This window comes from Hippocampus comes, unplaced genomic scaffold, assembly GCF_001891065.2.
Source record: "Hippocampus comes isolate QL1 unplaced genomic scaffold, H_comes_QL1_v1.1 scaffold16, whole genome shotgun sequence".
Taxonomy (NCBI): domain Eukaryota; kingdom Metazoa; phylum Chordata; class Actinopteri; order Syngnathiformes; family Syngnathidae; genus Hippocampus; species Hippocampus comes.
The window spans coordinates 190,701-206,018 of record NW_017806168.1 but is presented as its reverse complement, the minus strand read 5'-3'; the positions used below and the strand labels follow the sequence as shown (position 1 = coordinate 206,018).

Below are 15,318 nucleotides of genomic sequence, written 5' to 3'. Positions count from 1 at the left end.
TCTTTTTTTTTTGCCCCAGTGCGACCCTCATCTGCCATTTGTTTGGCTAGCGGAGATCCCCCACACCATCGCTGGGAACGGGACAATTAGCTTATCCTGATGGACGGCTCTACCCTCTCAAGGTTAGGCCACACAACTTTTACCGTAATCTGTCTATCATTTTCTTTCGCAGTGTACAAATTTGATCACACTTTGAACAAACCTGAGGGGAGTTCATAACAGAGCCGTGCGACGTGATGAAAGGAGTGAATTTTGCTTTTATGAGTGGACATTGAGCTATGAAAAGGAACATCAATTCATATATGTTTTTTTTTTAATATTATTTTTTATTTTTTATTTATTTATTTTTTAACTCGGCCCGATGCAGGAACACATGCAAATACACAATTGCACACACAGACACCCACATCCACAATCCAACACACACAGACACACTCAAATGATTGCAAACACACAGCAGATGGCAAAAAGTGGCTTGACTCCATCCAGCTCCTTCCAACTCTCTTTCATGCTACTATAAAGGGACATTAGCTGAAAGAAAAAAAAATCAACATTAACAAAAATAAAGGCATGAAAATAGAATGAGCGGGACATAAAGTGCACCTCCCAAAACAGAAACGAGCATGAGGAAGATTTGGGAAAGAGACAAAGAAAGAGTCAAAGCGCTCCCTCGGCAATTTAGCACAAAGACAACATAATTATCCGTTATTTGCCCCTCTGCGCTCGCTCGCTTAGCTGCAACTAATAAAAGGTGCAAGCTTCTCCAAAGGGGAAGACGACATGCGCATATACAAAAATCAACATTAACAAAAATAAAGGCATGAAAATAGAATGAGTGGGACATCAAGTGCAGTTGGAAAAAAAAAACCAAACAAATTGTACACCATGTACACAAAATGTTGGGAAAAGCCGACTAGAACAGTTGTTTACTCTCGACTCACGTTCTGTCGGTCGCCGGTGAGGTGGGCAAAGTCCACCATCTCATTGCCAAACTGGCTGAAGATCTGCACAAACTCCTGAAAGGTGCTCACGCGTTCCAGATGCTCCAGCGTCACCAGGACCTGGCACAAGAGAGAAACAATTACCTTCTGCGAATATTGTTAGATTGCCTGTCTACCTGTGTTGCTACACAGCTCGTTTCCAAACATCCGTTGCTCGAAGGATTATAATTGCTGCGATGGTGATGCTATTTTTTGCCGCTTTCTATTATGAGCATGAAGCTCGTGGAGCCATTCATGACTCAACTCAACTTAATTTACGGAGCACTTGAAAAGAAACCACAGCTACATACAAAATGCAGTATGTCACGTAAAAAAGAGACATAAAAACAAAAAAACTATAAATTAAGAACAGGAAAACAGTAAACACAATAAAGCACTAAAACAATGCCGAGTCTCATGCTGAGTGGAAAGCATAGTAATAAAAACGTGCTTTCAGAAGAGTTTAAAAGTTGGACAGAGACGGAGCTTGCCTAACATTTACCGGGAGGTCATTCCAAAGAGGGGGACCGGCAACTGAAAAACCTTGATCCTTTCTGAACCTCCACCTAGTCCTCGGTAGCGCCAGTAGTGTCTGGTCTGCTGACCTGAGGCGCCAGGTCAGGTTTGTGTGGAGGGTGGAGGACCTCAGAGAGGTAAGGTGGGGTGAGATTATTTAAAGACAAATAAAAATCTTAAAATGAACTCTAAAATGTGCACGGAGCCAGTGAAGTAAAATGGAAACGGGGGAGCAAATGGAAGGAAAACAGCAGGGGCCCCAAAATTGAACCTTGTGGAACACCATAGGACAGTCAATAAATTGGCAATTAAAATGGCAAATCTTTGTGGTTGTTTTAAATACACATTGTTTCTTTTGACAGTATTGCGTGTTTTGTTTTGGAAGGGGTGTAGGGTTTCACCTTGTTGCGCGACGCCACGATCTGCTTGATGACGATGCGGTCGGCCAATACCAAAACTTTGGTGACGGACGACAGCAGCAGACGGGCGGCCTTCACCATGCCCGTGCGATCGCTGAACACGGTCACCGAGGGTGAAGGGGGACCGCAGGCCGGGCCCACGTCGGTCAGCTTAGCTATGGCGTCCCCTGCAGGACAGATAAGGTATAATAAAGGAGTTGTTTTCCAATACTTTGGTGGTCAGGGCTCTTTTCTCAAATCCCTCCCAAAAAAAAAACTTACCGGCGCGACGTGCCTCGAAGCAGGCGTGTCCCATCTCCTCCTTGAGCTCGTGGTTCTCGAGAGCGATGGCCTCCCCGACGGCAACAAAGCGGCCCACCGCCACGCTGACCGCCTGGCCCACGCGCTGGATGGCCGCCAAGGTGCGTTCAGACTTCCTGGGACGCTCTTTGTGGTTGATCAGCGTTGTGATCTGAAAATGAAAGGTCAAGTTAGTCCTGTATTTAGCATCCTTGACGGAGATAAAAATAGAAACAGGAAGGAATGCCCGTCCTGGGGTGGCTCTCGCTACCCCTGCTGAGTGCATTTATTATGCATGCCTCAGGGCAATTAACGATCAATTCATTATTAATTGCTTCCACTCCTCCGCCCACAGTTATTATTATGCATAGAAAAGTACTGCTGCTGTTGATGTAAGAAAGGAAGTCCAAAAATCGTGTGGCCAAAAATCTGCAGGTAAAAAGTTCAAGAATTTGTGGAATCAATGTTACACCTAAAATTGTGCCTCTAAAAATTGGTGGACAAAAGTTTGCGACAATCTTTGGAAACAAAAATTTGGGAGCAAAAAAATGGGGGCACAAAAGCATATGTCCAAAAATGTGTGTCTAAAAATGAATGGACAAAAGACAAAAAGTTGGGGGCAAAAGATTGAATACATAAAAAAAATGGTGGTGAAAAGCTTGCATCCCACAATATTGGGACAAAATTTTTTTTATATTGTAAAATTTGGTGGGCAAAAGTTTGTCCCCAAAAAATTGAGGGAAAAAAAATTGGCAAATGTCTGCATCCAAAAATTTCTGTCCCCAAATTTGTGGAAAAAAAACTAAGAATATTTATTTCGCAGTGCAACTAATAGATGTATTTGCAGTAAAAATGACTAAGCAGAATTACTGTGCGTCAAAAAATAAACAAAATGGGCGACAGTGTCCGCATTCTAAGACGGAGTCACCAAAAATTTGGGCACAAAAATTTCCGTCCCCAAATTTGTGGACAAAACAGTCAGTGCAATCAATTTTAGTCTTCACAGTGTGAAAAACTAAGAGAGAATTGTATTGTGAGTACTTTTCCGCATGAATGAAGATGAGCATCAGCGATAGCAGAAGCACATCCTTTTCGGTGCCACCAACACAAGAACTGCTAATACAACGAGAGATTGCAGAATAAGAGAAAATATTCCTGCAGACGATCCCTTCATTTAAAGTTTCTCCTCTGCGTCGACTTTGGCGCTCGTTTTGAGCCTCCGCGGCTCGTCACTTCCAGACTCAATCCGTCAAATTTCCCCCCCTTCAGCCCCCTCACAGTCTGCACGGCTCTTTTCATCTCGGGTTACGCGAGCCGTCCATTCCGCCTCATCAGTGCAGCTAATTAGGATTTGAGGTTCCCCAAGACGACACCGTATAGCGTCAGGCGTGTCACGCACAAACGCCAAGAACACCGCGTTTGGTGTAAATCAGTCAGGAAATAAAAAAAGGAAACATCAGTGGCCCGGGGAGATACACGGGACTCGGGACTGGAATGCTGGGAGGAAGTTGGACGTTGTCGTCTTCTTGTAAGATCGCAGTGAGAAATCACAAACGAGGGAACGAGTGGTTTTATGCGCAGCGTTACCACAGGCTGGGAATGCACCCACCAAAAAAATATGCAACTTTACAGGCAAGGGTGAAGTGAGCGAGACTTCCAGAAGTGTGGCAAAAAACAATTTACATCCCAAAATATTCGGGTCAAAAGTAGGGATGGGCGAGTACGGGCTGATCCTGGCTTGATTTTAAGGTATCGAGTACTCTTGGTAGCTGCTGATACCATACAATAGATATTTAAGGCAAAAAAAAATTAATAAAAAAATCTTGCTCTGCCAGTGAATCTTCATCTGTGTCAGAAAAAAAGTGTTCCCATTTTTTTTCATTGTATTAAATTAAAATTTTAATCTAAGAACTAGAGGTCTGGGCACTATTTATCAGTGAGGACTCAAAGAGTAAAAAAAAAAAAAAAAAAATGGTATCGAACATTCCTCATCAAAAGCTTCATCTCCAAAAATGTGCATCCAAAAATTTGTGGCATCCCAAGATTTGGGGACAAAAGTTTTGAGTCCATAAATATGTATGCATCCACAAATGTCTTCTTCAGTGGCCAATATAGAAGAAATAAAATTGGTTTGTGAGGGAAGAAGATTTTTATGTCACACAAAGCAGACAGCACAGCTGACATGAGTTGCATTTTTTATTTTTTTTGCCCCCGCTCGTGTCACCGGTGTTGGACACGCCCACTATTGTAAGCAAGAACAGTATCAAGAGCCAAGCCCGCTTTTTACACAGTAATTGGACAATTTTTTGCTGATTTTTTTTGTTCTGGTGGTGGAGTGAGATGTTCGAATTTCCTTTTCTTTGTCTTATGTTGTAATATGCGAATGTCTGCAAATATTGTATTTATATTTTTCCCGGTTTATTTGGACATTATTGGTGGTTTGTACTCTGCTAATAGCCGTAACGTTTTCTGTCAGTAACAACGAGACATGCTCTGCCTGCCGGGTTCTTTTTTTTGGTGAACCACCATAGGCCTTGGTGTGTAAACACAGGAGCCTGCTGATTTGTTTCCTGGCAGCGTCGCCGTGCCGCTGTCAGCTCGCCGGCCTGGTGCGACTTGTTGAATCTTGCACCACCGCCAACTTGTCCCCCTCCACCCTTCGGTCTCGCAATCAGACGGTATTATTTGTTCGTCGTCGGCACGTTATACTTCTGCTCTGGTTTCCACATTCAAAAGTAGGTTGAAACCCTAAACCAAGTTTGAGATCCTAATTTCAGAAAACAAATGTCATACTTCACCAGTGGATCAATTAGCCTTGCATGATCTAACTAGAATGGCAAAAAAAAAAAAAAAATTCAATGTTTCCAGTGATTTTTAAAAAAAATTTTTTTTAACAGAAACACCCCCCAAAAAAACAACATGACAAGGTTGCCAAGTAACTAGTAAATAAGTATTGACTCCACAGAAGAGGGGTGTGGCTGCCATTTTGCGCTTCACAACACAGGCATGAGACAAACAACACAGCCAGCATTGAGCCAGGCACACAATGCCTTATGTCATGCTTTATTTTTCTTCCCCACGCCCCTGTCTGGACAGAGGCTGGGCGTCAAGGAACAGAAAACACAATAAGCAAACAGTTGTCGTCAATTCATGAAACCCTAATTGAAAATTTGTCTTGACAGACATTCGAATCTGATAGCCTAACTCATCTTTGAAATGCTAATTTGCAACACTAACAAGTGCTCGAAACTCGAAACCAGGCTCGATAATCTTATACGAACAAATCTTAATTTGAAACCGTAGCCAGTCTTGAAACCCGAATTCCAAACCATAATTTGACGCCTAAAAAAATTGAAACCATCACCGCACATCCTTGTTTTAAACCGTCTTTCAACACTACTTCGAACGCTTGAGGCAGGGTTTCAACCTGAAACCCTAAAAATTTTGATACCCTACCCAGTGCTCAAAATTCGAATTTGCACTCAGAATTTCCAACCCTAACCCTGACCTGAAACACTTCTGTGAATTTCCAATCCTTGTTTGAAACCTGTCCACTGCAGTAACCGCTGTCCCAGAAAAGTCTAACCTAATTTAAAAAGCAGTACTCGTGTTTCGAAACCGTAATTTCAATCCCTAGACTCTTCTTTGAAACTCTATACCCTTATTTTTCAACCTTAAAATTTAAACCCTAACCCTGGCTTGAAACCACTTTATCTCTGGTTTGTGCGCTCAAAGTAACCTATCGTCTCCCTAAAAAAAACTAACAAAAAAAGACAAAAAAAAAGGACAAGGAACTTTATCACGAGGTTGATGTAAAGCCCGGCAAGCCAAAGAAGAGGAGCCGGCTGGAGTTTATAATGGCCAAGCGATAAAGCAGACCAGGGAAGGAAGAGGAGATTGGATGCCCGCGATGGGACAGATAGCGGCAACAACGGCGAAAAAGCACCACCGACACACACCGACCACAGGCGACGTCACGTGTTAACATCCCGTTGCTGCCTGCACAAAGACGAAGCGGCGCCCGCTCAATTCGCCACGTCAGGGGCAATCCGAGGTGGATCGAGACGGCGAAGGCGAGCCAGGGAATCGATATCCAGCTGGAACAGGAACCGCGACAGTGACGCCAACCTGTTATGGTTCGACGCCTGTCTATTTTAGCACGTCGAAGAACTCGACCTCACGTTAGCATTACATCGCATTCAAAACCGTAATTTCAATCGCTAGACCGAGGTGGATCGAGACGGCGAAGGCGAGCCAGGGAATCGATATCCAGCTGGAACAGGAACCGTGACAGTGACACCAACCTGTTACGGTTCGACGCCTGGCTATCTTAGCACGTAGAATAACTCGGCCTCACGTTAGCATTACATCGCATTATTTCATGCACAGGTGTTAAACTCAAGGCCCGGGGGCCAAATCCGGCCCGCCACGTCATTTTACGTGGCCCCGCCAGAGCAAATCATCTGCGTTGTTTTAAAAGTGCTCTATTGGCGAGCTTTGGCTAATTTTGTCGATAAAATGGGTGGAAATGACGATGTGGATGTCTTCGCGGCTTTTCATGCATGCAGACAACTGCATAACTTTCATCCTGGATTAAGTTGGATTAGATCTGGGTTTTTGGCCTTTGAACTGAAGAACCAATCAAAAACAACAAACAAAAAAAAACACAAAAACAAGGGAGGGCACAATGCCCGAGTGGGTACAAACAAACCAGTCACAAGTTGCCTCTTGTGCCGTCTTCCTCCCGAGCCGAGTTTAATGGCCGGGTAATTAAATAAAGTCCTCGGCAGGATCAGCCCGACTACTTGCCAACTCGGCCTTCGAGAACATTCCATCAGTCATCGGGATGGGTAATTATACGTAATGGACAAATAATAGCGCGCGGCTAATAGCGTGGCGGCTTCCCGCCGCTATCGAATGAGCGGCGAAAGAAACGAATCAGGAGGAGAGAATGTCCCGGCCAAAACACAAAAGCCTGACCGGCATGCAAGGCGGCTTATTTTTGTCGGATAAAGAGCGTGCCTCCAGGAAAGACTCATCACTTGTGCTTTTCGGGAAAGATGGGAAAAAACGCGACTGGTGCGGGGGGGGGGGGGGGTGAATGATGAGAAGTCATGACGATAAACATCGAAACCAGGAGTTGAGCCTCGAAGGGCGAAGACGTTTCAAGCGCTTCAGGCTTTCTATCATTCAAGGGACTTTTGACCCGTGACATAATGCCTCAGCGGGAAACATGAGCGCTCAGAAGGAATGCCCGCTCCCCACCCCAACCCCATCCCATCTTTCTGTGACATCATGGTATGTGTTGTGACACCCACTCGCTTAAATCGGGATTCAGCGTTACACATTGACCGAGTGGGTTTCGATGGGGGCACACGGTGGTCTTTGGACCGCACCAAGTTAAGCACAGAGTTAGGCCGGGAGTACCGAGCAAAACCAAGAAAATGTTTGTGGATGAACCCATGAAAAAGCCGGTCAAAGCTTGATCTCTCGCGGGGGAAATCCTCGAAAATTAATTCGGGTGAACTGCATTGTGGGAGTTTGTCAGAGTCTCCGAAAGTAACCTTGACGTATTGGGAATTCCCACGGTCGGTTTCCTGTTCATTTGCGGGCATTGCGTCTTTGACACTTTTTCAAGCATCTTGTTACAAGAGAAACTGAATCCGATGACCAAAATGGCCGACTTCCTGCTCCATTTCCTGTAAAGCTCCTCGTCACTTTTTCATGCGTCGTCTTAGTCAGACGCACGTCTCTCCGATTTGGATTCCTCCCCACCCCAACTTTCCGAAGGTGCACTGGTGAAAACCCCCCCGCGCCCTCCGGCTCGTTATTTATAGGAAGTGGGTGACTCGTTTATTGATTGTCCGAATGTTTCTTGGCTGAACCCCTCCCATCCCCCTAACTCCCCTCCCCTGTCATCTACCCCAGAAATAGTGACGAGACGAGATGGCAACGTCACACCGTGCCCCGATAAGAGCCTTACATGCCATTTCGGTGACATGCCGAGGTTGGATGATGTCCATTTACAGAAACACCGTACTGTATTCTCACCGAGGAGATAAAATGCTAGGTCTTCCCGGCAGGTTGGACACCGAAGATGTGTGAGAATCATATCAAAACGACCGCTAGACCGTCATTACTCCTTAAATACTCCCAGCGCCGTGAGATCTGTCTCATGTTACGGCCTCTCCGGCTTTGTGCGCTACCTGTAGCCTTTGGCTCGGGTTTCACGCGGCGCATAGCTAATGAGTTGATCCGGGGGTGGCAGCAGACTCTCTGGAGAGTTTGAGATTTAAAAAAAAAAAAAAATGAGAGGCCTGCAAGGCAAGGGATTGCGTGATGGGAAACAAAAATGAGGAAACTGGGCGGTGCAGAGGAGGAAGGGTGGAAAGCATACCAAAACGAGGTGTCGTCCATTCGTGCGGCTCCCAAGATAAGAAGCCTGTGCACGTCAGCATACAGTTGAAGTCGTCGGTGTGAAAGGCACGGATGCAGAACGCAGCATCAGCGCCAGCAAGGGGACGGAGTATACGGGGTCAGCGGAAAGCCGCGCGTTGACTTTTAACACTCGGTGCTGGTGTTAAAAGACATCGCTCTGTCCAATTTCGTTTGGATTTCACCTCTTCAAATTTCTCAGCCCTTTCACGCAGCCTTCCTGGAAGATTGGCCCAGCAGAAGTGGAACGGGAGAGAAAAATTAATTCATCTGCCGGTTCTTTTCCAGACAGAATTCACCAAAATATGTCGGTACCTTCCTGGAAGATTGGCCCAGCAGAAGTGGAACGGTATACCCGGCATTGATCTGCCGGTTCCAGACAGAATTCACCAAAATATGTCGGTGGTGTGGGTTTTCTCCGGGTACTCCGGTTTCCTCCCACATTTCAAAAACATGCATGGCAGGCTGATTGAACACTCAAAAATTGTCCCGAGGTGTGAGTGTGAGCGCAGATGGTTGTTCGTCTCTGTGTGCCCTGCGATTGGCTGGCAACCAGTTCAGGGTGTCCCCCGCCTATTACCCAAAGACGTCTGGGATAAGGCTCCAGAACCCACCGAGACCCTTGTGAGGATAAAGCGGATCAGAAAATGGATGAATGGATGGATGTCGGTAGTGCGCGTTGACCGCAAACTTGACACAGGGTGCGTATAATGCGAAGGTGGAAAGCCGCGACTGCAGTTTGAAGTTCTCAATTGGTATTGGGAATCCGTAAGAGTGTGAAGTCATGCCACCGACACGGTAAAGTTTCGGCCAGATCTCGCTGAAACATCGGCAAGTCCGAAATTGCACAAGTGGGACATTGCTGAGCCGAGCTGTTGCGGCTTTCCACGTTCCGATCACGACAACTGCTTTCCACATAAAAAAGGGGGCAAAGCCGGTGATTATCTGGCATCAATCTTCACACTCTGGGCCAACAATTATACTGGAGTTGATTTGATGAGTGTCACCTCTAAAAAAAAAAAAAAATTAAAAAAAAATAATCAGGGGAACTTTTTCTTTTTTCCAGCTGAGAAAGAGATCACAAAATGTTTTTATCATTGAGTGTTCTCTTTCCATGTCCTTCATTTGTTCTGTCATGTTCAAGCTCATCCGTCTCCAAAGAAGCCATTATCCGGAAAGGGAGTCAGACGTTCACAATCGCTCCAGCAACGCAATTAACGCTTCCCGAGACAGACCGAAGGAGGCCTCCTCCGTCGCGTTACGGTCAGGAGTGGAATGATAAACATTTCAGATGCCAGGTCGCTTCATTCCCAGCACTACCCCCCCCCCCACATCCTTTCTCAAAAACGAGAATGGACAAGCTCATCGACGCTTAGGCAAGTGAGACGCCCTGACCCAAAGGCCTTTTACCCCAGTTACCGGGGAGGCAAATGCCAACACGGGAGCATTGCGAGGAATCGCGTGACCACAAAACTACTCTCATGTGACTCCGTCAGCAGTAGCATCATGAGCGGCCGTTTTTTTTCCTTTTGTTCTGATGGGAAAATGGCGGGGCTGTGACACTGACAGTGCGCCCAAAAAAATCATGCACTGTGGTTTTAAGATCAGTTTACATTAGGTACGGTAAGGGCTCGGAAACAAAACTGATTGATTAAACCGGAACACATTTTTTGACACACACATTTAAAAAAAAAAAACACTGCAATCTTCAATAATTGAAAAATGTCATAACCTATAACACGTCCGATCTCGTCTTTTTTCGGAAAGCGTCTAATCCATAGTTTGGCTTCACAAATGTGACAGCACGAAAGTGAAAAAATACGCACGCCCAATAGTCTAAATACGGTATTCTGATTCATTTTGCTTTAGCGGAATAAAAATGAAGCAGATTAATCCGCCCATTTTCATCCATCTCAGTGGGATGAAATTTTTATCCAGCACCACCTCCCTTGCCGTCAACTGTAAGAAATGTCAAAGTGCCTTCGGGCTCGCATTGCGAATGTCATGGCTCGACCGTTTTCTGGCATCGGTCACGTGACGTTCGCAATGCGAGCCCGAAGGCACTTTTACGTCAATTTCAGACGCTGAGCTGCATTCGTTTTTTTGCGGACGACAGTAGCCCAATAGTCTAAATACGGTATTCTGATTCATTTTGCTTTAGCGGAATAAAAATGAAGCAGATTAATCCGCCCATTTTCATCCATCTCAGTGGGATGAAATTTTTATCCAGCACCACCTCCCTTGCCGTCAACTGTAAGAAATGTCAAAGTGCCTTCGGGCTCGCATTGCGAATGTCATGGCTCGACCGTTTTCTGGCATCGGTCACGTGACGTTCGCAATGCGAGCCCGAAGGCACTTTTACGTCAATTTCAGACGCTGAGCTGCATTCGTTTGTTTGCGGACTACCGTGTGGCTAGCTAGCCTTCCTATCCATCGAATTTATACTACCCCTGTCCCATTCTGAAATATATAAATAAATGTCATTCCGCCATTCACGCGCGCCACCTAACTCGGCTTGCAAACAGCCTCCAGAGACTGAAAGTTGATTCATTGTCCAGAAGTGAGAATGGTGGGGTGGGAACTGGGGGTCACGGGGCCTCCACGCTACATTAGCCAGCACATCCCGGCTGATAGAGATCTCTTCCTGTCTATCTGATCGGTGGAAATGGGAGAATGGACTGGTCGCGGCGGTGTTTGGTCTGCGGTGACGCCATGCCGTCCCGGTATCACGATCAGATTAAGTCGCGTCTGCCGCTCGGTGAAGCGGTTATGAGGTTCGCCTCCCAAGGTTGTTCATGTATTGTATACCTCATTCGGTAGTTAAACAGGAGTCGGAAAAACGATAAACGGTTAAAAATAAAGAAATAGAAATATATAAATAGGCGGCACGGTGGAAGACTGGTCCACACATCCGCCTCACAGTGCAGAGGTCGTGGGTTCAAATCCAGGTTCCCCATGCTTGTGTTGGGCTTTCTGTGGGTACTCCGGTTTCCTCCCACATTCTCAAAACGTGCACGGTAGGTTGATCGAATGCAATTTGCGGACGCTTAAAATGTAGATTTAACAATACATTTCAAATGTAAATAAAAGGCAATTCTACAAATCTTTCAATTTCAATGAAAACTGAGCAATTGGGAAAAAATAAATAAAATAAATGTATGACAAGTTTAATCACAACAGGCCTCAAATCCAAAAATCTAAAAGAAATATAGGCGGAATTTATATTTGAAATGCAAATTTACAAATGATTTGAAAGTAAATTCATAAATATATCCTAATTTTTTTTTTATTAAAATTAATCCATAATTTTTATTTTAATCCTTTCATCCACCCTGTAACCTGATAACACGATAAAACTGTCCACTGTCGTGACCGCTGTACCTTAAAGGGTTTTAGAATTTAATCAATCCATCCATTTTGCTAAAACTGTCCACTGTCGTGACCGCTGTACCTTAAAAGGGTTTTAGAATTTAATAATGTGCAAAATCAATCCATCCATTTTGCAATCCGCTTCTCCTCACGAGGGTCGCGGGCATGCTGCAGGCCTATCCCAGTTGTCTTCGGACAATAGGCGGAGGACACCCTGAACCATTTGCCAGACAATCACGGGGCACATGTTGACGAACAACCATTCGCACTCACAATCACCTCTTGGGACAATTCAGAGTGTTCAATCAGCCTTGCCATGCATGTTTTGGGAATGTGGGAGGAAACCAGAGTACCGGAGAAAACCCACGCAGGCACGGGGAGAACATGCAAACTCCACACAGGAAGGCCGGAGCCGGGATCGAACTCATGACCTCTGCACTGTGAGGTCGACGCGCTAACCACTGGATCACCAAATTTGTATTTCAACTCCTCAATGAACCCGTTTCTTAATATCATTGCAATACAGCAACGTCTGAGCGAAACTAGGTTGAAACGGCCGCCCGGAATTGATTATACCTGCACGGTGCCAATGTTCGCACAAAGACGACAGAATGATGAGCTATGCTTCCATCACGCCAATAACACCGTTTTTTTTGGTGGGGTGGGAACAAAGATGATGACAAAGCATTAAGCCACTCATCCACCTGCCTGAAAGCAGTCTCGAAAGACAATTCTCCTCGTTAAGTAGGTCAAAAAAAAAAAATTTTTTCGCTCAATCTGAAAAGGCCCGACAGATGCCTCAAAGCAGCCACTCGGTACCTGACAAGGATCCTTAACGATTATTCCGCCTGCTTTGACTTCAAGCTCCATTCACACCCTCACGGTTTAAACGAGGACAGAGAGGAATGAACTCATCAGTGCGCCATTAGTTTCATTTAACCACGTAGCTCGACGATGATAATTGGATCTAAGTTGTTGGCTTGGCAACAGTCGAGATCAAGTAAGAACCCTCTGCCGCTTTTATTCACCTGTCCGCTCGGGGAAAAAAAAAAAAAAAAAAAAAACACTTTTCATGCGCAAGTCTGTTTGTCGCCGAGGAGTCGACGGAGCCTTTAACAGCACTTAACGAGAGCCAAAAGAATCGATGGCGACTCGCGGGATGCTAGCGGCGTAGACAGTGCGTGCTTCACGCTATTGGGCAAAGAAAAAAAAAAAAAAAGATGTTTATCATTCAGTGAAACAGTATGAATGGAGAAAGATCAACTGCCCGGTAACAGATGATGTCACCACCTAACAAGCCAATCGGATAGAAGTACAGACTGGCAAACATCCAGACATGTCATTTTAAAAATGCAAACTGAAGAATAAAACACGCAAAATAGTAAGGTAAGCCCGCAATAGATGAAGGTATGGTCACAAAAAAAAAAAAAAAAAAAAAATTAACTCATTCAGTACCAGCTAATTCTAGACCCCCTTTGTTTTTTTGTTGTTTTTTTAAACCAAGTCTTGAAAATTTTTGAAAAAAAATAAGTATCTGGGGTTGAACGTGTGGAGTGTGAAAAGACAATATGTCTTCGGGAGTGAATGAGTTCAAAAATTAAAATCTCCTGAAAAATTAACACAGATTAATTGATTAAAAAACAAAAAGATTCATTTCCCCACACTTATTTGGTGTCAACAAGGTTCTCCATGGTGTTGCCACAAGGTCTGCACCGCACGTCGCTACAGTTTCAGTTGACCCAAAGCAAACAAGCGGGCATTCCAAAGCGCAAAGACACACCAGCCCCACTCGCGCATTCTTAGTACAGTACACACAAAAGACGATTGTGTCGGGGGACTATGGCAGCAGCCTCCAAGGCAAGTACGAGAACGTACAAGAACAGGCCGCTTCAGGTTTCGAAGGCGTCGGTGGAAAAATAGCTCAAGCGGGAATTTGTGAGACCAAAACAAATGCAAAAGCGCCGCGCAAATCGCATTCCGAGGCTTTTGGCGGGGTTTAAAAATATGCAATCCCATTTGAGCGACGCGCAGCAAATAACAATAAGCCTCGGAATCGTAACAGCAGGAAAAAAAACCCCACAAACATTTATTTTTATGACGTTAGCTGGTGGTTATTATAAATGGCTAGATGACGGATCACGTTAATTATACCGTCGCTGTCGGGCAGAAACTTCCTGACGAACAAACCTATTACCCCTTTTGGATGTTATCAAATGCTCACTTCGCAGGAGCCGCGCTGTTTTATTTCGCCTCAAGACTGGATGTTTTTTGTTTTTTTTAGGCACTAACAGGTGATATGTATGATATTAGATATATTTGGCAAAAATCTGGTTTGTTAAAAAAAAAGACATGAATTACATTATTTTACAATACTTTGTAATAGAATATTTTTTAAAATCGAGAAAAAAAATAGACTAAAGTCAGCCATTTTTTTTTTTTAAAGTCTGAAAATTACTTAACTTTATCTCATGTTGGAATGAATTAATATGAATTGGATTTTTTACAAGGTTATTTTGAACCTTATTCCTCTTTTGTCTGAACTCCAAACATTACACTGGCCGAAAATACCGAACTTTAGATATCAAGTAGGCTCAAGCACCGGTCGACTCACACACGTTGACACTACAAACCTTGGACGGAGAGCTCATTTAGAGGGCCTAATTATTGCTTAAAAATGCCAAATAAATCCCCGTCACAGCGCTTTAGCTTTTCCCTCGTCTGATCAAACCCCAAACACCTCGTGAGGGCCGAAGACCACCAAGAAAACTCTTTCCTTGAGCACAAAAATGCCTCCAAGCAACACCGGTACACATGCTCACCACACTTACTCGGCCGCCTTCCTCTCAACATGAGGGCCAATTACATCACAGCTGCAGCCCGCCATTGGTATGGAGACAGATGAAACAAAAAACAAAAAAAAAAAAAAAACCTGACTGACTTTCTATAGCCCGAGGCTTTGGGTGGAGGGTGGGGGAGGAAAAGGCCTCCTCAGTGTTGCAAATGAGAAATGAAAAGTAACCATGCGGTTGGAGGAAGGGGTGTGAGAGGGAGGCAGGAAGCGCAAAAAAGGGGAAATGGAAACACAAAGAATCAATAAAAGCGGCATGCGCGTGTACAGTATGTGTGAAGACAGCAGAGCTGGGTGGGATTGTGTTCATGTGTCGTGTAGGTGCGAGTGTGTGCGTGCGTGAAAGGGAGGAGGTGCGGGGGGGGGGGGTATCCCAAGCTTGTAATTACACGGCAGTGGAAGTGCGGCTGATAAGAGGACTCGCAATATCAACGGGGGGGGGGGGGGGGGGGGAAAAACGACGAAAAACAAG

At 44.9% G+C, this 15,318-nt stretch overlaps 1 protein-coding gene across 1 annotated transcript in view; it reads right to left on the bottom strand.

The window, feature by feature from the left end:
- Positions 1-15,318, bottom strand: part of ctnnal1 (catenin (cadherin-associated protein), alpha-like 1) — a 45,721-nt gene that overhangs the window by 7,902 nt on the left and 22,501 nt on the right. The window contains exons 2-4 of the mRNA XM_019895950.1: positions 2,177-2,366; positions 1,898-2,082; positions 930-1,061 (exon numbers count right to left, since the gene is read on the bottom strand). Of these exons, the coding sequence (XP_019751509.1) occupies positions 930-1,061; positions 1,898-2,082; positions 2,177-2,366 (507 nt within the window). The remainder of the gene's footprint in view (positions 1-929; positions 1,062-1,897; positions 2,083-2,176; positions 2,367-15,318) is intronic.